This window comes from Oryctolagus cuniculus, chromosome 14 (genome assembly GCF_051225735.1).
Source record: "Oryctolagus cuniculus isolate XC-2025 breed Fujian yellow rabbit chromosome 14, ASM5122573v1, whole genome shotgun sequence".
Lineage (NCBI taxonomy): Eukaryota > Metazoa > Chordata > Mammalia > Lagomorpha > Leporidae > Oryctolagus > Oryctolagus cuniculus.
The window spans coordinates 304,338-327,598 of record NC_142880.1 but is presented as its reverse complement, the minus strand read 5'-3'; the positions used below and the strand labels follow the sequence as shown (position 1 = coordinate 327,598).

Below are 23,261 nucleotides of genomic sequence, written 5' to 3'. Positions count from 1 at the left end.
ATTTAGCATATTAAATCTAACATGATTTAATATACCAAGACCAAATAGTGTTTATGCTAGGAATGCAAGGTTGGTTTTACAATTAAAAATTTTTTATCACTGTAATTCATTATAATAAACTGAAAAAAACCCATAAGATAATTTTAATATTAAAATTCTGAAAAGGGCTTTGACAGCACTTAGCATCCATTCCTGATACAAACTCTCTGTGAGCTAGGAATAGAGGGGGATTTCCTCAGCCTGACAAAGGGCTTTCCCAAGATGGTCCCACAGAACGGGGGCGTCTCCTCCCATCGTTTCTGTTGAGCTCTGTACTGCAGGTTCTAGCCGGGGCAGTCAGGAAGAAGAACAAAAGGCACCCAGCTTAGAAAGGATGTTTTTAGTTATGAACAGCCTGATTGTGTAGAAAATTTGATGGAATGTGCAAGAACAGCTACTCTGGGGTTAGGTATTTAGCCTACTGGTTAAAGTGCTGGCTAAGATACCCATGCCCCATATCAGAGTGCCTGGGTTTGAGTCACGTTTCTGGCTCCTAACTCTAGCTTCCTGCTAACACAGACCCTGGGAGGCAGCAGGGGTGGCTTAAGTGATTGAGCTTTTGTCACTCAAGTGTCAGATTATGTTCCCTTTGTTGTGTTCTCACCTCTTGAATCAGCCCTGGCTCAGCCCCAGCTGTTGTAAGTATTTGGGGAGTGGCTAGCAGATGGGTCTTTCTCTCAAATAAGTAAATTTTTAAGAACTGAAAAGTGTAACATTCTCAAAGTTTCATTCATTTATTTATTTTTAATGATTTTTTTGCTTATTTGAAAGTCAGAGTTACACAGAGAGAGGAGAGGCAGAGAGAGAGAGAGAGGTCTTCCATCCAATGGTTCACTCCCCAATTGGCCGCAACAGCTGGAGCTGCGCCAATCCAAAGCCAGAAGCCAGGAGCTTCTTCCAGGTCTCCCACACGGGTGCAGGGGCCCAAGGATTTGAGCCATCTTCTACTGCTTTCCCAGGCCAAAGCAGAGAGCTGGATGGGAAGTGGAGCCGGCAGGTCTTAAACTGGTGCCCATTTTGGATGCCAGTGCTTCAAGCCAGGGAGTTAACCTGCTGTGCCACGTTGCTGGCCCCTCAAAGTTTCATTAAAAAAAAAAAAAGGCAGTTGTAGCAGTGAGTGTTCAGCCTTGCAGCCAAAGCACTGATTAGGATGCCTGCATCCCATACTTGAGTTCAAGTCCCAGCTCCAGCTTGCAATTCTAGATTTCTGAAAATGTGGACTCTTGGGAGGCAGCAGACAATGGCTCAAGTAGTTGGGTCCCAGCCACCCATGTGGGAGGCTCACGTTGAATTCTCAGCATCTGGCTCAGCCCTGGTCAGAGTGGGCATCTGGGGAGTGAACTACCAGATCAGAGCTGTCCCCCCCACCCCCCCAACTACTACCTCTCCTTGTTAAGCAGAATTTGTCTTTGCAGGCTGGTAGGCATGGGAGTATCTCCAAGCTCTGTGTATTCTCTGACGGTGGTTAATTACAGTTCCTTGATAGTCGTTCATGCTGGCCTATGGATGCTTGCCTTATACACAAGCAATTTAATATTTGGATAATGACTCAGGATGAGTTTCTAGTGTCTTTGCTGTGTTCTCTCATCTTGGGTTCTTTCCAGCAAGTTGTGCCATCCCAGCCTCCTCCAATCTAATGTCTATTTCCTCACATCAGCAAGATCCACCTGCTTTGCCTGTCCCCTACCAACCCTGTGCAAGAAGCCAGGGTGATCCTAGGCCTCCTGCCCTTGTCTGTGTCCCTTCATTTCAGGGGGTCCTAGGTTCGGACTTTGCACTCTCCAGTGTTTGAAACTCGATTCCCTGCGTGCATTTCACTTAGTTTTCTGGTTGTTTAGAACGGGGTGAGGGGAAGTCACAGCAGTTATTTAGTTAGGACTGAAAGTGAACGTCCACAACTTAGTTTGCACTGAACTTTTTTCTATTCCTTGCTGCTTTGTCATTTAAATTTTAAGATTTATTTGTTTGAAAGGCAGAGTGACAGAGTGAGAGCAGGGGAGATGTTCCATCTGCTGCTTTGCTCCCCAAATCCTCAGAGCAGCCAGGTGGAAACCAGGAGCTAGGAACTCCACCATGCTCTCCCTGTAGGTCGCAGGGACTCAGGTACTTGAGACATCATGCGTTGCTTACGAGGCCCATTCACAGGGAGCTGAATTGGGAGTGACGTTGCTGGGACTCAAACTGGCATCCGATGGTGGATGTTGGTGTCCCAAGCCGCTGCTTAACTCATTGTGCAATAGGCCTGTCCCTCAAAGTGTTTTTTTATTTGTTTATTTCAGAGGCAGAGAGGCAGAGACAGAGAGCTTCCATGCAGTTTCACTCCTGAAATGCCTGCACTGGGGAGAGTTAGACTGTGATGAAAACCAAGAGCTAGGAACTCGGTGTAGGTCTCCCCTGTAGTGACAGAAACCCAGTTGCTCGAGCCATCTCCATTGCCTCCCAGGGTCTGCATTAGTAGGAAGCTGGGGCCAGGAACCGGTTGAACAGATACTTTGCCAGTTTGGTGCATGGGCTTCTTAACTGATTTTGCCCACTCCTATAGCATTTTAGTAAGCTTGATAGTATAGAGTTCTAGATTTGAATAGTCATTTTCACCAGAACCTTTGAGAAAATCTGTTAATGTCCTCACATATGTATCTTTCATGGGGTTTCAACCAGTATACACTACCTTATCATGATTTATAATTTACCACAAATATTTTAAAACTAATTAGATTTATCACTTCTCTTTGTACATAGATAACATTATAGCTATAGTGTACCTTACTTCCAGAGTGTTCATTGGATTCAACCTGATTTTCAAATGAGCGTTTTTTTTTTCTTTTGCTCATTTTCTCCTTTCAGGAACAAGGAGAGAGTATAACATATCTCTTTCTAGCATTAACCGGAGAAACATTTTTGGAGAGAATTTACTGTATCAGGCTGCTCTGCACAATGATGTGGATCTTGTTCACTGTTTTATAAAAAAAGGTGCAAATGTTAATCAGCCCAGTTATGCTGGTAAGTTAGAGTTCCCACCCATGGTTACCTGTGAGTGTTCTCCAGTTTTATCTGAATCAAGTACAGCCAAGTGGGCCTCAGGACGGTCCTGAGCAGAAAGCTGTCGGGTAGTTTTCTGGCATAAGTAATCTTCATTATCATCTGCTGGGGAGGAGGGGACGGTCGGGGCGGTGGCTGTCAGGAAAAGTGCATTATTTCTCATTCAAAGATTATGCCAGGCGGGCCGTGCCCATTGTCGTTCCAAAGAAGGACGGCTCCTGGGTCTGCTTTCTATGGTCAGTGTTCCTGTAAGGCTCAGCCTTGGCTGGAGGAGAGAAGCTGAGGGCACACTGAGCCCCTGGGGAGGCTTCTGACCAAATGGCAGGTCTGTAGCAGGAGCAGTGGGCAAGGAGATGGAGCAGTGTGAGGTAGAGAGGGTGGGACAGGGAGCTTCAAAGAGCAGTCTTTTCGCAGTGCCGTATCTCTGGGACCATCTTCCTTGGGAGAGAATCCGGTTTGTTCTTCTGCAGAGGAAGGGTGCCTTAAACACTTTCATGCACTAAGCAGCACTGGGCCAGCCTGGAAGATGCTTTTTGGGGTCCACACTTTTCCTTTTGTTCTATACTTTCTCAGTTGATGCAGCAGTGCAGAAAGTCTTAGGGTAGACAGAGATGGCACGGCACAGACCGTGGATACCACGTGTTCACAGCTTATCTCCAGCATGTGTGTTAGCAAGGCTGGGGTTTATGGTGTAATCAGAGTTTCAGCAGGATTTATTCTAAACTTTATACCAAAGTCAACCTGGATGATCCCAAACTGTCGACTTGGGATCCTTATTTGCTAGCTATAGCGCTTCTCTTAGTACTCTGGTTATGCCCATGTTTTTTAAACAACAGAGTTATTTATTTATTTGAAAAGCTGGGAGAAGGAGAGCAAGAGAGGGAGAGGTTCTTCCTTTTGTAGATTCTCTTCCCAAAATGTCACAACAGGCAGGGCTAGCTGGGCCAGGCTGAAGCCAGAAGCCAGGAAATCAATCCATCAGGGTCTCCCACATGGGTGGCAGGGGCCCAGGGACTTGGGTCATTATCAGCTGCTTTTCCAGGGAAAAGCAGGGACCTGCAGGGGAAGCAGAGTAGCCCAGCCTTGGACTTGCTCTCTGATATGGGTCATTATCAGCTGCTTTTCCAGGGAAAAGCAGGGACCTGCAGGGGAAGCAGAGTAGCCCAGCCTTGGACTTGCTCTCTGATATGGGATACTGCCGTCCAAGCTGCAGCCTAACCCTCTGCGCCCCAACTCCGGCTCCTGCCTGTGTCTGTCCACTGAGATCAGGAGCTCTCCATGCAATCAGCTCGCACTTGTAGGTTTCCTGAGCATGTCTTAGACTTGGTTCTTTTCATTAGCAGTTTTGTTTTCTGTGCCAGCTTTAATCTCCGTGGCTGCTCCCTGCTTTGCTTCAGCCAGTTAGTATGCACCTTTTCCTCACTGCCCCAGGCACTTTGTAAGCTTCACTAATTCTCTCTTTATTATTATTATTTTTTAAAGATTTATTTACTTATTTGAAAGGCAGAGTTACAGAGAGGCAGAGGCAGAGAGAGAGAGGTCTTCCTCTGTTTCACTCCCAGGTGGCCACAGCAGCTGGAGCTGGGCTGATCCGAAGCCAGGAGCCAGGAGCTTCTTCCAGGTCTCCCATGCCAGTGCAGGGACCCAAGCACTTGGGCCATCTTCTACTTTCCCAGGTCATAGGAGAGAGCTGGATCGGAAGTAGAGCAGGCAAGACTCGAACCAGTACCCATATGGGATGTTGGCATTGCAGACAGCGGCTGTCACAGCTTCACCCACTGCACCATGGTGCCAGCCCCTCCTTACTATGTTTTTTAGGCCTTTTGAATTGCCCTGTTCTCTACTCTCTCTTGTCAGTTTGTGCCTCTTAGCTCTCTTTATTTCTGGCTCCGTTATCTCACAGGCTTGCAGAGATCACAGTTTGTACAGGGTGTGTGCAAACCGGTGCTATCAGAATCACCAGCAATGTTCCTTTTCTTCCTTTGAAAAGTTTGTTTACTTGAAAAGCAGTTGTTATCAGAAGAGAGGGACAGAATGTTCTTTTTAAAATTAAAAATGTTTGTTTATTTGAAAGGCAAGAGACAGAGACAGAGATAGGGAGATGGAAAGAGAGAGAGAGAGCATCACTGGGTCATTCCCCAGATGGCCACAATCGCCATCGGATCCAAACCAAAGCCATGAGCCAAGAATTCTGTCTGTGTCTCCTGCGTGGATCACAGGGACCCAAGTACTTGGGCCATCCTCTGCTGCCTTCTCAGGCCAATAGCAGGGAGCTGGATCAGAAGTGGAGCAGCCAGCACTTGAACTAGGCACTCCCATATGGGATGCCAGCATTGCAGGCCTGGCTTAACTTGCTGTACCTCAACCCCTGGTTCCACCAGCGATGGTTAAAATGCAGCTATGACTTAGCCTCCCAAAACACACTTACATGTGCATGTGTGTGCATGTGTGTGCATGTGTACTCAAAATGTGTATGTTAGAACCTGGAAGTCCTCACAGGTGACTTACTGGCAAGCAGTGTGTGACTTTTAGGTACCATTTCACGTTTATGTTATGTTTTCACAGCATGCTTCTACTCTGCACAATGTATTTATTTTGTTGTGGGGTGCACAGATTAAAAGCGCAGCGAGACTTTGAGATCAAATTAGGAGTCTTTATTAGCCAACTGGTGACTGCCGTCCCACAGAGCAAGTCCAGAGAAGACAGCCCCAAGTTGCAGTGTCAGGGGGTTTTTTAAGGCAAAACCTACTTTTTTTTTTTTAGTCAGTCATTTAATTACGTGTGTGGGCTTGTGCAAGCAGAAAACAGGCATACAGAAGTGAGAAGCAGTTAGCCAATCAGCCAGTTCCTTTTCAACTGTATTTGTCTTTGAAAAATTTTAACGACGCAATTGTTCCTGGTCAAGGTCAGACATGGCATCACTGATCCTGACGCCACCTGTGTTATCTTTTGGCTGCAGCAGGGATAAGGCAAGAGGAACCATAGTCTGGTGGCCTTGCTGTTATCAAGCAAGCAGAGGACAGAAGACAGAAATAGGCCAGTTACAAATTGTCATTTATTTTTATGAAGAACAGGCCCTGCTTTTAAAACAATCAAGCAAAATAACCTGTAGTCTATAACCACCTTGCTATACCTTGTAGATAATTTAAACTTTTGAGTCACCTGTCACAATTTTATAATAACAATAAAGAAAGCTAAATGCCCTATGAGAAATAAACAAAATTTTGTAATAACATACCAATGGTCTTTTCATAAGTATGATTTGCATTTTATCCTCATTTATGTTTTACGATATCCTTGTCCTTGATTTAAAAACTAATTGCTATAATTCCTTTTTAAAAAAGATTTATTTGTTTTATTTGAAAGGCAGAGTTAGAGAGTGAGAAGGAAGAGATAGAGAGATCCTCCCTCCGCTAATTCAGTCCCTGAATGGCTGCAAAGGCCGGAGCTGGGCCCGTCCAAAGCCTGGAGCCAGGAACTTCCTCTGTGTCTCCCGCGTGGATGCAGGGGCCCAAGCACTTGGGCCGTCTTTCTGCTTTGCAGATGCATTAGCAGGGAGCCAGACTGGAAATGGAGAATCCAGAACTCAAAACAACACCCATGTGTTATGCCAGTGCCGTAGGCATTACCTGCTGTGCCACAGTGCCGACCCCTGTTGTAATTCTTTACCTATCAAAAAACAAGAGTGACAGCCAAGAAGTAGACTGAAAAAGACTGAATACCTAAAATACATTTCATAAAGCCTTTTTACTAAAGCCATCTCTCAGACCAATGCTGTGAGCTGTATTTTACACATAATGCTATCTGATTCCTAAGCATGTTAGGACTGAAAAGAGAGGTTGTCATATAGGATGCTGATAAGAGCAAGAGCTTTATACTACTAGCCAACCAAGAAACAGATGACGTTAAAAATAGTAGGGAAGAGATGGATGTTTGGCCTAGTGATTCAGATGCCTGTGTGCTGTATCAGAATTCCTGGGTTTGACGCCTGGCTCTGGCTGGTGATTCCAGCTTCCCACCAGTGCAGACCTGATAGGTGGTGGTGATAGCTCAAGTAATTGAGTCCCTACCATCCATGTGGGATACCAGCCACATAGATTGAGTTCCTAGTTCCTGGGTTTAGCCCTGACCCCAGCTCAGCCCTGGCTTGCTGCTGTGGGATTTTGGGGAGTAAACCAGCAGATGGAAACTACTTTCTTTCTTTCTTTCTTTCTTTCTTTCTTTCTTTCTTTCTTTCTTTCTTTCTTTCTTTCTGTCTCTAGCTATAAAATTTAAAAAAATAAAAAAAATAGGCAGTTGTTAAGGACTAGTTAATACAGAAAAGAATTTACTTCATATCTCTGAGAGTTAACTGTCGCTGTATAAACATTATCATGAATTTTTGAAGTTTAATTCCATTTTTACATTGACAAATGAAATTGTATTTATTTACTCTGTACAATCTGATGCTTTGACGTATATATGCATTATGGAATGACTAAGTCTAGCTAATTATTACACATATTACTTCACATGATTATTTTACACACTTAGCACTTCTCAAGAATACCTATGTATATATGATTTCAACATTTTTTGCACCAAAATAAACTTGCTTTTGGTTCCATTTTCCATGAACTTTTTGAACTGTCCTTATGTATTTCCAGTTATTGTCAGTTACCACATTGTACAACAGATCTCTTGAACTTATTCCTCCTGTCTTACTGAAATTTTGCATCCTGTGACCAGTATCTCAACAGTCCCCTCCCCCCAACCACGGTCATCCTTGCTAACCACCATCTGCTCTCTGCTTCTAAGATCAACATTTGTAGAATCTATACATGAATGAAATCCTGTGGTATTTATCTTTCATGATGTCCTTCCAGTTCACCTGTTGTTGTAAATGACAGGGTTTTTTCCTTTTATAACTGTATTTCATTTGTTGTGTGTGTGCACCTACATGCATGTGTATACACACACACACACACACACGCATCCAACTTACGTTGAGCATCCCTAGTCTGAAATCTGAAAGGCTGCAAAACTAAAAATTTTCTGAAAACCAACATATTTCTCAAAACATTTAGGATTTGGAATATTTCAGATTTTGGATTTTTGGATTTGGGTGCTCATCCTGTAAAACATGCACATGCAAGTATTTCAAAATTTGAAACACTTCTGGTCCCTAGCATTTTAGATAAGGGTTCCTCAACCTGTACCCCATTTTCTTTATCTGTTCAATGTGGAAAGTCACTCAAGTTGATTTTGTGTCTTGGCTGTTGTAAGTTACGCTGCAATAAATGGGAGTGCATTTCATTTCCTTTCAATGTACACACAGTCCTGGAGTTGCTGAGTCATATGGTAATTCTGTTTTTAGCTTTTGAAGAGCTGCCATATTGTTTCTCCTATCAGTTGTAGCAACTTACATTCTTAGCCACATTCTCACCAGCACTTGTTATTTTTGTCTTCTTGATCACAGCTGTTCTAACAGGTGCAAAGTGATATTTCATTGTGATTTTAACTTGCACTTGCCTGATTGTTAGTGATGTTTAGCATTTTTTTCATGTTCTTGTTAGCAATTTTGGATGTCTTCTCTTGAGAAATGTCTTATCTAGGTTGTTTGCCCAATTTTAAATTGTGTTTTCTTGCTGTTGAGTTGTTTTATCCTTGAATCTTTTTTTAGACATGTGTTGTTATGTTCTCCTTATAGAAAATTTATGGTTTTATTTATTTTTTCATATTCAGTTGTTTGAGAAGCAGATACACATGTTAGAGAGAGAGCGAGAGAAACAAGACTCATGTGCAGGCACGCTCCCAGATGCTCACTGAGCAAGACCCAAGCTGGGAGTTGGGAATGCAGTCCAGATCTCTTGCCTGGTGGTGGGAACCCAGCTACTTGAGCCCTCACCACTGCCTCCCAGGATTTGCATTAGCAGGAAGGTGGAGTCCAGAGCTGGAGCTGGATGTTGAGCCTAGGAGCTCTGAGGTGGGATGCAGGCATCCTAACTGGCATTTTAACCACTCCTAATTTTGTTCATTTTTAAAGAGATTTCCTACAAGATAGTTGAAAGAAAATGTTGTCTGAGGATTTCATTCCTTTCAGACTTTGGAGACAATAAAAGATCTGTTACAAAGTGTACTCCATGGTTATTTTTGAGGAGTAGTTTTACAACACAAGAGAAGTAACTCTTAGGGGAGGGGGCATTCTTTTACCTTTGACTTCTGTTGGCCGTATTTGTGGTCTGCGATGGTGACCTCTGTTGAATTAGGCTTCTTCTAACTTCATTGACCCAAGATGGCCCGTCACTAGATCATTTTGCTGAGATCTCACCTAAAGTTGCAGTCCCTACCCACACCCCACCTAACTTTACTTCCAATGACGCAACCTTGTTTTCAGTGGGAATTTCTTCAGTAATTTAAAAATATGGCATTGGCATTTTTGTGGAAGAAAAATGTTTGTTTTGCATTTACCTTATCTTTTAGTTGTTCAGGACTGAGAAAAGAAAATAATCTTTTTAATGATTATTTTCTCATTCCTGTGGTAGCCATTTTTGTGGCCTTGAGCAAACTAATTTTTACTATAGTTTGAGCAATAAAAGGGATGGAAGTGTCCTTGGAGGTGAACCATCGTCTGCCTTCGAGAGTTAATGGCGTCTGTATTTCTGATACCTGGTTGTCTCGATATCTGTTGTGTATAATATTAATGCAGTCATGCTGGCCTTCTTAGGCTTATTGTTTATTTGCAGTATCCTTTTCCATCCTTTTATTTTCAACTTGTATTTATAATTAAATTATGTTTCTTGTAGACAGTATCAATTTTGCTTTTTTATTGATTCTGTCAATCTCTTGCCTTTTAATTGGAAATTGAAGTGATTAATCCATTTCTATTTAATATAAATGATTGGATTTAGAACTACCATTTTCTGCTTGTTTTCTGTTTATTTGATTTGTTTATTTGATTTCTTTGTTTTTTGCATTATTTTTCAGTTGCTCTAGGGATTAAGTAATCACCTCGAATGTTTTGCATTCTCTTAGAGTTAATATTGTAATACTTCATACTAAATATAAGAACCTTGAGTGCCCACAGCCTATTATTCCCCTTCTTTATGCTGTAACCGTCATATGTGACATATCTATAGATATGATAAATACCAAAATATAATCTTATAATTTTTGCTTTAAAAAGCCATATGCATCTTAAGGAATTCACAGGAAAACTAGTAACTGTATTTACCATTTTTAAATCTCTTCATTTGGATTTCCTCTCTGTATAATAGGTTGGACAGCACTCCATGAAGCTAGTTTGGGAGGGTATTACCAGGTAGCCAGAGAACTGTTAAAAGGTGGAGCAGATGTCAACATCAAAGGACTGTGCCAGATCACTCCCCTACACGACGCTGTGATAAATGGGCATCACAAGGTACTGTCATGCTTTTGTTTCCAGAGACAATACCATGTTTAAAAAATATTAAATATCTCTGGGACTAAAAAATACAAAACCATATAGGAATTTCAGTTTCAAGTTCATTCTGCTAAGGAATACTCAGAATTTACAGTAAAATTTTACTCTGTAGTGAGATGGTTGTAGTATGGCAGATGGCCTTTTACATACTTTTAATAACTATGGAGAATTTTTTTAAAGATTTATTTATTTATTTGAAAGCCAGAGTTACACAGAGAGAGAAAGAGAGGCCGAGGGAGAGAGGTCTTCCATCTGCTGGTTCACTCCTCAGATGGCTAAAATGGCTGGAGCTGTGCTGATCCAAAGCCAGGAGCCAGGAGCTTCTTCCGGGTCTCCCATGTGAATGCAGGGGCCCAAGGACTTGGGCCATCTTCTATTGTTTTCCAAGGCCATAGCAGTGAGCTGGATCGGAGCAGCTGGGACTCCCAACTGGTGTCCATATGGGATGCTGGCACTGCAGGTGGCGGCTTTACCCGCTACAACACAATGCCAGCCACAAGAACTTTTTTAATATGCAAAATAGTTTAATCATTCTGTAACCAATGAGGAATATTACAACCAGGTGACCTGAAATACTCAGAGACCAGAGCTTGCTCCTGTTATGTTCTCCAACCAAAAACAAATCTGATTTGGAAGATTAATGATTCTAAAAACAGCTTCCCTACATTCAGGATCCTTGCCTGTCCTGATTTGACTCTGCTTTGACTGTCTGACTATTTTTTTTATTTAAGGCAAGCAGCTTTCATGTATTTCATATGTATAGATTTGGGAAAATAGTGATGCTTCCCACCCTCCCACCCACACTACCCCTTCTTCCTCCTTCCTCTCTTATATTCTCTCTCAGTATTTACAGTGATCTACTTTCAGTTTACTTTATTCTCAGAAGACTAACCCTATACTAAGTAAAGAGTTCAACAAATATCAAGAAGAAAAAACACTGTTCTTCAGCAGTAGAGACAAGGGCTGTAAACAATCATCAAATCTCAAAGTGTCAATTTCACTCCTATACACTACATTTTTGGTACTCTATTAGTTACCACCGATCAGGGAAAACATAGTATTTATCTTTTTTTGGACTGGCTTATTTCACTAAATGTAACGGTTTCCAGCTACATTTATTCTTCTTTTTTTTTTTTTTTTTTGTGGCTGAGTAGTAGTCCATAGAGTATGTGTGTGTGTGTGTGTGTGTGTGTGTGTGTATGTGTATGGGGGTATAGATAACTCTTTTGTATGCTAATGTCTTTTCCTTTGGGTAAATTCCCCAGGAGTTGGATGGCTGGGTTATATGGTAGGTTTGTATTTAGATTTCTGAGGTATTGCTATGCTGTCTTCCACAATGGCTGTACTAGTTTACATTCCCACGAACAGTGGATTAGAGTACCTTTTTCTCTACTTCCTTGCCAGCATTTTTTGTTTGTTGATTTCTGATTTAGAACCATCCTTTTTTTTTTTTTTTTTAAACAGGCAGAGTTAGACAGTGAGAGAGAGACAGAAAGGTCTTCCTTTCTCTGTTGGTTTACCCCCAAAATGGCCGCTATGGCCGGTGTGCTGTGGCTGGCGTGTGCGCCGCGCCGTGCCAATCCGAAGCCAGGAGCCAGGTGCTTCTCCTGGTCTCCTATGCGGGTGCAGGGCCCAAGCACTTGGGCCATCCTCCACTGCCTTCCCGGGCCACAGCAGAGAGCTGGATTGGAAGAGGAGCAACTGGGACAGAATCCAGCACCTCAACCGGGACTAGAACCCAGGGTGCTGGTGCCTCAGGCGGAGGATTAGCCAAATGAGCCATGGCACTGGTGATTGAGAACCATTCTAACCAGGGTGAGTTGAAACCTCATTGTGGTTTTGATTGCATTCCTCTGATGGCTAATGATCCAGAGCACTTATTCATGTGTCTGTTGGCCATTTGAATTTCCTCTTGAAAAATGCCTGTTCAAGTCCTTTGCCCATTTCTTAACTGGATTGTTTGTTCTGTTGTTGTTTTCTTTTCTTTTTAAAGTTTTGTTTATTTGAAAGGCAAAATTACCAACAGAGAGAGGGCGAGACAGAGAGACAAGTCTTCTATCCACTGGTTTACTCGATAAATGGCCACAGTGGCCGGAGCTGGGCTGTTCTGAAGCCAGGAGCTTCTTTTGGGTCTCCCATGTGGGTGTGTTACTGGTGAATGGCAGGGTCCTTGTCTTTGCACAAGAAAGAATTCAGGCGTGAGACAGAAAGCAGAAAAACAAGGTTTATTAGGGTAGGGACATCTGTAAGAACAGATGGGCACCTCTCCAGACAGAATCTGAGAGAGTGCCCAGTTGCTCAGACAGGGGGAGAGCGGGGTTACATGGTTGAGTGAAGAGAGTACACCTGGCCAGGCTAGGCGGGCAGCTCAGCATAGAGGTAGGGGGCTAGCGCGAAGCCCAGGTGAGGCTGGGGGTTTCTAAGGGGATGGGTCTTGACTCCCCACCTCTACTCCTCTTGGAACAAAGGACTTTTTGGATGTAAATATGAAAAAATCCTATCTGAGTTTTCCCCCTGAAGTTATCATTCAAGAGGAAGCCTGGCTGGTGTCGCCCTGGTTAGAGGAAGGGTGGGCAGGACCCCCTGGAGGATCAGGATCCAGAGCAGGATATTTGAAATGCAGATACTGCGCTGCACCTGGAAGATTATCAGGCAGAAGGGGTGGGGACCCCCACCTGGCAGGTTATCGGGTAGAAGGGGCAGGGCAGGATGCAGATACTGGGCTGCCCCTGGAAGGTTATTGGGATGACTTTGAGATGCATATGCTGGACCTAGATGTCAACTCTTTAGGCCTTTGTCACACACACATAAGCTCATATCTGACTTCCTACTTAACAGGTGCAGAGGCCAAAGCGCTTGGGCTTTCTTCCACTGATTTCCCAGACCAAAAGCAGAGAGCTGGATTGGTAGAGGAGCAGCAGGGAAATGAAACCAGTGCCATCTGGGATGCCGGCACCACAGGCGGAGGCTGAACCTAGTACACCACAGTGCTGGCCCCGTTGTTGATCTTCTTAAGCTCTTCATAGACTCCTGATATTAATCATTTACCAGTTTCATAGTTTGCAAACATTTTCTCCCATTCTGTTGGTTGCCTCTTCACTTTGCCGAGTATTTCTTTTACCATGCAAAAGCTGCTCATCTTGATGTAATCTCATTTGTCTATTTTTTTAAAGACTTACTTTATTTATTTGAAAGAGTTACGGAGGGAAGTAGAGACAGAGAGAGAGGTCTTCCATCTGCTGGTTCATTCCCCAGATGACCACAATGGCTGGAGCTGCGCCGATCTGAAGGCCTAAGGACTTGAGCCATCTTCTACTGCTTTTTCAGACCATAGCTGAGGCTGGATCGGAAATGGAACAGCTGGGACTTGAACCGGTGCCCATATGAGATGCTGGCACTGCAGGTGGTGGCTTTACCCATTACGCCATAGCACTGGCCTCTCAATTTCCTTCTCATATGTTTTGTAATTTTCATTGTAGAGATATTTCACCTGTAATTTTTTTCTGTAGCTGTTGTTAATGGGATTGAGTTTACAAGTAATTTCTCAGCCATGGCATTGTCTGTGTATACAAAAGCTATTGATTTTTGTGTTAATTTTGTTTTCTTTTAATTTTTTAAGATTTATTTTATTCATTTGAAAGTGTTACAGAGAGAGGTAGAGACAGAATTCTTCCATCTACTGGTTCATTCCCCCAGATGGGAGCAATAGTTGGAGCTGAGCCAGTCTAAAGCCAGGAGCCTGGAGCTTCCTCCACGTCTCCCACATGGATGCAGGGGCCCAAGGACTTAGGCCATCCTTCTGCTGTTTTCCCAGGTGCATCAGCAGGGAGCTGGATTGGAAGAGGAGCAGCCAGGACTCAAACCAGCACTCTATGGGCTGCCAGCACTGCAGGCCAGTGCTTTAACCTGCTGCACCACAACGCTAGCTCTGTGTTTGTTAATTTTATATTCTTCCACTATACCAAACTCTCTTATCAGTTTTTGGATCCTTTATATATAGAATCATGTCATGTACAAATAGAGATACTTTGACTTCCTGCTTCCAGTTTGTATCTCTTTGATTTCTTTTTCTTTCCTAATGGCTCTGGCAAGAACTTCCAGGGCAATATTGGATAGCAGTAGTGAGAGTAAGCAACCTTGTCTGGTTCTGGATCTTAGTGGAAGTGCTTCTAACTTTTCCCCCATTCAATGAGATACTTGCTGTAGGTTTTTCATAAGTTGCTTAGATTGTTTTGAGCATTGTTCTTTGTGTACCCAGTTTGCATAAGATTTTCATCATAAGAGGATGGTTTATTTTATCAAATTCTTTCTCTGCATCTATCAAGATAATCATATGGTTTTTGTTCTTCAGTTTGTTAATGTGATGTATCACATTTATTGATTTATGAATGTTGAACTATCCCTGAATACTATCCCACTTGTCTGGGTGAATGATCTTTCTGATGTGTTGTTGGATTCCATTAGGTAGAATTTTGTTGGGGAATTTTTGCATCTATGTTTATCAAGGAAATTGGTCTGTAGTTCTGTTTCCCTGTTGTATCTTTTTCTGGTTTAGGATTTAAGGTGACATTGGTCTCATAGAAGGAGTTTGGCCGATTCCCTTCACTTTCAGTTTTGAATAGCTTGAGAAGTAGAGTTCTTTAAATGTCTGTTAGAATTCAGCAGTGAAGCCATCTAGTCCTGGGCTTTTCATTGTTGGGAAGGTCTTTGTTAATGATTCAGTCTCCATCTTGGTTGTTGATCTGTGTAGGTTTTCTATGTCTTCATGACTCAATTTTGATAGATTGTATGTGTCCAGGAATCAATCCATTTATTCTGGATTTTCCAGTTTGTTGGCAAATAGCTTTTTGTAGTAATTTCTTTTTTTAAAAGAATTATTTTATTTATTTGAAAGACGGAGTTACAGGGAGAGGTAGATACGTAGAGAGAGAGAGGGCTTCCATTCTGCTGGTTCACTCCCCAAATGACTGCAACGGCCAGAGCTGAGCTGATCTGAAGCCAGGAGCCAGGAGCTTCAAGGTCTCACACGTGGGTGCAGGGTCCCAAGGACTTGGGCCATCTTGTACTGCTTTCCCAGGCCATAGCAGAGAGCTGGATGGGAAGAGGAGCAGCCGGGACTTGAACCAGCACCCTTACGGGATGCTGGCGCTGCAGGCTGGGGCTTTAACCCACTGTGCCGCAGTGCCAGCCCCTTTTTTGTAGTAATTTCTAATGGCTCTTTTTATGTCTGTGATATCCTTTTTTACATTTCCTTTTTCATCTCTGATTTTATTAAATTGAGTCTTTTTCCTCATTTTTTCATAGTTGGGCCAATGGTGTATCAATCTTACTTGTCGCTCCCCCTCTTCGTGGAGGAACGACACAGGACCCTGCGCTGTTCTTTTGTCTGCTCGGCCCTCCCTGGGTTTGCTGCTGGTTCTTCCCGGGTTGGCTACCGTCCCTCCACCTCCGTGGAGGGGCGGGCCCCCTGCCACTTTCCCCACTTCCGCAGGGGAGCGGCACACCGCCGGCCGGCTCTCTCGGGGGCTGCACAGGTGTTCCTTCAGATAGATGTTCCCCTTAGATGTTCCTGGTGCATGTTGTCTCTCTCCTCCTTTATAGTCCTCTTCCACCAATCCCAACTCTGCTACCCACACGCCGAGTACGCTGCTCTCCTCCAATCAGGAGCAGGTCCTGCTGTTTATTGGTTGAACTGGAGGCAGCTGTATAGAAGCTGTTTACTTCTCTCCCAGCGCCATATTGTGGGAGAGCAGATGCATAGAATAAGTCTTAATTCCAGTAACTTAGTCTAGTCCGAGTTGCTCCCCACATTACTTTTTTTTTTTTTTTTTAATCAGACAGGCAGAGTTAGACAGTGAGAGAGAGAGAGACAGAGAGAAAGGTCTTCCCTCCACTGGTTTACTCCCCAAATGGCCGCTAAGGGCACGCTACGCCGATCCGAAGCCAGGAGCCAGGTGCCTTTCTTGGTCTCCCACACGGGTGCAGGCGCCCAAGCACCCGGGCCATCCTCCACTGCCTTCCCCTGGGTAAATTCCCAGGAGTGGGATGGCTGGTTCATATGGTAGATCTGTATTCAGATTTCTGAGGTATCTCCATACTGTCTTCCACAGTGGCTGCACTGGTTTACATTCCCACCAACAGTCGATTAGACTACCTTTTTCCCCACATCCTTGCCAGCATTTGTTGTTTGTTAATTTCTATATGAGAGCCATTCTAACTGGAAGGAGGTGAAACTTCATTGTGGTTTGATTGGCATTTCCCTGATGGATAATGATCTTGAGCATTTTTTCATGTGTCTGTTGGCCATTGGAGTTCCTTTTTGGAAAAATGCTTAAGTCCTTTGCCCCCTTTTTTTTATTATTATAGGTTATTTATTTATAATTGTCAAGATTTGGAATCAAACAAGATATTATTCAATAACTGAATGGATAAATCAACTGTGGTACATCTAGATAAAATATTAATTGACATTAAAAAGAAATGGGGCCGGCGCTGTGGCTCACTTGATTAATCCTCCACCTGCGGCACCGGCATCCCATATGGGCAATGGGTTCTAGTCCCGGTTGCTCCTCTTCCAGTCCAGCTCTCTGCTGTGGCCCAGGAAGGCAGTGGAGGATGGCCCAAGTGCTTGGGTCCTACACCCTCATGGGAGACCAGGAGGAAGCACCTGGCTCCTGGCTTTGGATTGGCGCAGTGCTGGCTGTAGCGGCCATTTGGGGAATGAACCACTGGAAGGAAGAAGACCTTTCTCTCTCTCTGTCTGTCTCTCTCTCACGGCCTATAACCCTACCTATCAAAAAAAAAAAAAAAAAAAAAAAAGAATAAGAAATGAGCTAACCAGCCCTGAAAAGATATATAGGAAACTTAAATACTTATTGCTAAGGAAGAGAAGTCAGTGTGAGTTATGTTCCATGGGTTTCCATTCACAGACATTTGGGAAAGGCACAAAAATTACTACAGTAAAATGATCAGATTGCCAGGGCTTCAAAATATATGGAGCACAGGGGATTTTTAGGGCATTGAAACAACTGTGCCTGACACCCTACTGGTATTACATGTAGGTTAAAACCCATGAGATGTACAACCCCAAGACTGGGCCCTAATGTAAACTGATAGCTTGAGTTAATGATAATATATCAATATTGTCTCCTCAATTGTAATAAATGTACTATATTAATACAAGATATTAACAAGGGAAAACTAGAGGGACAGAGGGATGAGGAGTATATGGAAACTCAAATTTTCCATAAACCTAAAACTGCTTTCAAAAATACATCTATCATTTAGGCTAGCAGTTAAGTTACCCACATCACACATAGGATTATTTGGGTTTGATTCTTGGCTCCAGCTCCTCATTCCAGATTTTTGGCAATGCCATTTCTTATATATATATATTCTAAAAGATTAATTTATTTATTTGAAAATCAGAGTTATAGAGAGGCAGAGAGAGAAAGATCTTCTGTCTGCTGATTTACGCCTCAAATGGCCACAATGGCTGGAGCTGCTCTGGTCTGAAGCCAGGAGCCAGGAGCTTCTTCCGGGTCTCCCACGCGGGTGCAGGCGTCCAAGGACTTGGGCCATCTTCTACTGCTTTCTTGGGCCATAGCAGAGAGCTGGATCAGAAGTAAAACAGCCGGACTCAGATTGAATGGGATACAAGCAGCAGATTTACCCACTATGCCACAGTGCCGGCCCCAGTGCCATTTCTTAACTGGGTTCTTTGTTTTGTTGTTGTTGTGTTTCCTGATCTCTTTATATATTCTGGTTACCAATCCTTTATCAGTTTCTCAGTTTGCAAACAATTCCCCCATTCTATGCATTGCCTCTTCGATTTGCTGAGTGCTTCTTTTCAGTGCAGAAGCTCCTCAGCTTGATGTAATCCCATTTGTCAATTTTGGCTTTGATTGTCTGTGCCTCTGGGATCCTTTCCAAGAACTCTTTGCCTATGCCAATGTCTTGCAGGGTTTCCCAATGTTCTCTAATAATTTGATGGTATTGAGTGATAGATGTAGGTGCTTGATCCATTTTGAGAGGATTTTTGTGTAAAATGTAAGATAGGGGTCTTCATACTTCTGCATGTGAAGATCCAGTTTTCCAAGAGCTTTTTTTTTAAGATTTATTTTCTTTATTTGAAAAGTTACAGAGAGAGGTAGAGACAGAGAAAGAGGTCTTCCATCCTCTGGTTCACTCCCCAGATGGCTGCAATAGCCGGAGCTGCACCGATCCGAAGCCAGGAGCCAGGAGCAGCTTCTGCATCTCCCACGCGGGTGCAGGGTCCCAAGAACTTGGGCCATCTTCCACTGCTATCCCAGGCCATAGCAGGGAGCTGGATTGGAAGAGGAGCAGCCGGGACTAGAACCAGCGCCCACGTGGGATGCCGGCACTTCAGGCCAGGGCTTTGACCCGCTGCACCACAGTGCCAGCCCCTCCAAGTGCTGTTTGTTGAAGAGACTGTCCTTGCTCCAGGGATTGATTTTAGCTCCTTTGTCAAAGATAAGTTGGTTGTAGATGTGTGGGTTGATTTCTGGCATTTCTATTCTTTTCCACTGTTCTGTCCATTTTTTTTTTTTACCAGTATCAGGCTGTTTTGAGTATAACTGCCCTGTAGTATGTAGTATGAAATCAGATATTGTGATGCCTCTGTCTTTGTTTTTGTAGTCTAAGATTGCTTTAGCCATTCGGGGTCTCCTGTGTTTCCATATGAATTTCAGCATCATTTTTTCTAGATCTGAGAAGAATGCCTTTAATATTTTGATTGGGATCAGATTGAATCTATAAATTGCTTTTTGTATGGACATTTTGATGATATTGATTCTTCCAATCCACGGACATGGAAGATTTTCCATTTTTTGTATCTTCTTCTGTTTCTTTCTTTAATATTTTATGGTTCTCATCGTAGAGATCTTTTACATCCTTGGTTGAATTTATTCCAAGGTATTTAATTCTTTTTGGTAGCTCTTATGAATGGGATTGATCTTAGAAGTTCTTTCTCAGCTGTGGAATTGTCTGCATATGCAAGGGCTGTTGGATTTTTCTGTGTTGATTTTATATCCTGCTATTTTACCAACCTCTTCTATGAGTTCAGTAGTCTCTTAGTGAAATCTTTTGGATCCCGTATATTTAGAATCATGTCATCTGCAAATAGGGATAGTTTGACTTCTCCTTCCCATTTTGTATCCCTTTGATTTTTTTTTTCTTCCCTACTGGCTCTGGCTAAAACTTCCATGATTATATTAAATAGCAGTGGTGAGAGTGGTCATATGTGGCTGGTACCATATCTCGGTGGGAATGCTTCCAACTTTTCCCCATTCAATAGGATGCTGACTGTAGGTTTGTCATAAATTGCTTTGATTGTGTTGAGGAATGTTCCTTCTATACCCAATTTGCTTAAAGTTTCCATCGTGAAAGGGTGTTGTATTTTACATGGTAGACCACAGAGCTGGCCCCAAGGGTGTTGTATTTTATCAAATACTTTCTCTTCATCTATTGAGATAATCATATGGTTTTTGTTCTGCAGTTTGTTAATGTTATATATCACATTGATTTGCAAACACTGAACCATCCCTGCATATCAGGGATAAATCCCACTTGGTTGGAGTGAATGATCTTTCTGATGTCTTGTTGAAATAAATTGGCTAGAATTTTGTTGAGGATTTTGTGTCTGTGTTCATCAGGGAAATCAATCTGTAGTTCTCTTTGTTGCGTCTTTTGTAGGTTTAGGAATTAGGTGATGCTGGCTTCATAAAAAGAATTTGGGAGGATATCCTAACTTTCAGTTGTTTTGAAAAGCTTGAGAAAAATTGGATTTAGTATTTTAAATGTCTTGTAGAATTCAGTAGTTAAGCTATCCGGTCCTGGGCTTTTCTTTGTTGGAGGATCTTTACTACTGATTCAGTTTCCTTTTTGGTTATGTGTCTGTTTAGATTTTCTGTGTCTTCATGGCTCATTTTAGGTAGGTTGTATGTGTCCAGGAATCTACTAATTTCTTCTAGGTTTCCCCATTTATTAGCATACTGCTCTTTGTAGTAATTCCTGATGATTCTTTTTAATTTCTGTGGTGTCTGTTGTTAAATTTCCTTTTTTGTCTCTACTTTTATTGAGTTGGGTCTCGCCCTCTTTTTTTTTTTTTTATTTTGGTTAGTTGGCCCAATGATGTGTCAATTTAGTTTATTTTTTCCAAAAAACCAGCTCTTTGTTTCATGGATCTTTGTATTTTTTGTTCCAATTTTATGTATTTTATCTCTAATTTTAATCATTTCTTTTCTCCTACTAGATTTGGATTTGGTTTGTTGTTTTTCTAGACCTTTGAGATGCATTGGTAGCTCATTTATTTGGTGCATTTACAATTTCTTTATTTAGGTACCAATTGCTATAAACTTTCCTCTTAACACTGCTTTTGCACTATCGCATAAGAATTAATATATTGTATTGTCATCTTCATTCATTTCCAGAAATTTCTTTGCTGTGTCCCATAAATTTTGGTATGATGTATTGTCATCTTCATTTGTTTCCAGAAATTTTTTTGATTTCTCTATGACCCACTGTTCATTCAGGAGCGTGTTGTTAAGTCTCCATGTATTTGCATATGTTCTAGAGCTTCTTGAGTGGTTGATTTCCAGTTTCATTCCATTGTGGTTAGATTGGATGCATGGTATGATTTTGATTTTTTGCAATTTGCTGAGACTTATGTTATGGCTTAGCATGTGGTCTATCAGAGAAAGTTCAAATATTGATGAGAATAATGTGTATTCTGTGACCTTAGGATGAAAAGTTCTGTAGATACCCATTAGGTTCATCTGGTCTATACTGTCAGTTAACTCTGTGTCTGTCTGGTTGAGCTGCCCTTTGCTGAAAGTGAGGTATTGAATTCCCCCATTACTATTGTTTTGGGGTCTGTGTCTCCCTTTAGATCCATTAGCATTTCTTTTAAATAGCCAGGTGCCCTGTAATCAGGTGCATATACATTTATAATAGTCAGATCTTCCTGTTGAATTGATCCATTAATGATTATAAGGTGTCTTGTCTCTCTCTCTGTTTTTTTTTTTTTTTTTTTTTTGACAGGCAGAGTGGACAGTGAGAGAGAGAGACAGAGAGAAAGGTCTTCCTTTGCCATTGGTTCACCCTCCAATGGCCGCCATGGCTGGCATCCTGCAGCTGGTGCACTGCGCTGTCCGATAGCAGGAGCCAGGTGCTTCCTCCTGGTCTCCCATGGGGTGCAGGGCCCAACCACTTGGGCCATCCTCCACTGCACTCCCTGGCCACAGCAGAGAGCTGGCCTGGAAGAGGGGCAACCGGGACAGAATCCAGCACCCCGACCGGGACTAGAACCCGGTGTGCCGGCACCGCAAGGTGGAGGATTAGCCTATTGAGCCGCGGCGCCGGCCATGTCTTGTCTCCTTTAACAATTTTTATGTTAAAGTCTATTTTGTCTGATTTTAGGATTTTAGAGCTACACCAGCTCTTTTTTGGTTTCTGTTGGCATGGTGTATTTTTTTTTTCATCTTTTCACTTTCAGTCTTCATGTGTCTTGGTTGGTGAGATGTGTTTCTTTTAGGCAGCAAATAGATGGGTTCATTTTTTAGTTCAGTCAGCTAGTCTGTATCTTTTAACTGAGTTGAGGCCATTTATATTCAAGATGGCTATTGATAAGTAATGACTTGGCCCTGCTGATTTTCTGTAAATATTCTAGCTTGTCTGATATTAGGATGGCAACACCAGCTCTCTTTTGGTTTCTGTTAGCATGGAATATCTTTTTCCATCCTTTCACTTTCAGTGATGAGATGTATTTCTTGTAGGCATCAAATAGATGGAGTTTGTTTTTTAATCCATTTAGCCAGTCTGTGCCTTTTAAATGGAGAGTTAAGACCATTTGCATTCAAGGTGACTATTGATAAGTAATGACTTGGCTCTGCCATTTTCCCATAAATATTACTATTGTTTACTTTGGATTTCTTTTGTACTTCTACTGGGGGAATTTCTGCCTTCTCTTTGTTTCATAGTGATGGCTATCTTTCTATGTTTCTGTGAGTAGCACATCCTTAAGCATCTTTTGCAGGGCTGGATGAGTGGTGACAGATTCTTTCAATTTCTGTTTCTTATGGAAGGTCTTTACTTCAGCTTGATTCATAATTGAGAGTTTTGCAGAGTACAGTGTTCTGGATTGACAGTTTTTTTCTTTTAAGACTTGGACTGTATCTCACCATTCCCTTCTAGCCTGTAGGGTTTCTGATGAGAAGTCAACCATGAGTCTAATTGGAGATCCTCGGAAAGTAGTCTGGCATTTCTCTCATTCACATTTTTGCACATTTTAGAAACTTTTTTTTATGTTTTACTGTAGAGAGTCTGACTACAATGTGTCGTCGTGAGGAACTTTTCTTGTCATGTATATTAGGAGTTCTGTGTGCTTCCTGTACTTGAACATCCCTTTCTTCCTTCAGATTAGCAAAGCTTTTGGGGTGCTGTGGCACACGAGGTTAATCCTCCGCCTGCAGCTCCGGCATCCCACATGGATGCTGGTTCTAGTCCCGGTGGCTTCTCTTCCAGTCCAGCTCTCTGCTGTGGCCTGGGAAGGCAGTGGAGGATGGCCCAAGTGCTTGGGCCTCTGCACCCACATGGAAGACCAGGAGGAGGCACTTGGCTCCTGGCTTTGGATTGGTCCAGCTCGGGCTGTTGCAGCCATTTTGGGGGTGAACCAACAGAAGGAAGACCTTTCTCTCTGTCTCTCTCTCACAGTCTGTAACTC

At 42.6% G+C, this 23,261-nt stretch overlaps 1 protein-coding gene across 6 annotated transcripts in view; it reads left to right on the top strand.

Annotated features, from left to right (window-relative positions):
- ANKRD31 (ankyrin repeat domain 31) overlaps positions 1-23,261 on the top strand; it is a 160,871-nt gene that overhangs the window by 42,012 nt on the left and 95,598 nt on the right. For 4 of the 6 annotated variants that reach the window (XM_051838690.3, XM_051838691.3, XM_070056272.2 and 1 more), the window contains exons 10-11: positions 2,884-3,039; positions 10,335-10,477. In XM_051838690.3, coding sequence (XP_051694650.3) covers positions 2,884-3,039; positions 10,335-10,477 — 299 coding nt within the window. The remainder of the gene's footprint in view (positions 1-2,883; positions 3,040-10,334; positions 10,478-23,261) is intronic. The other 2 variants (XM_051838689.3, XM_089312861.1) reach the window with 2 other exon arrangements.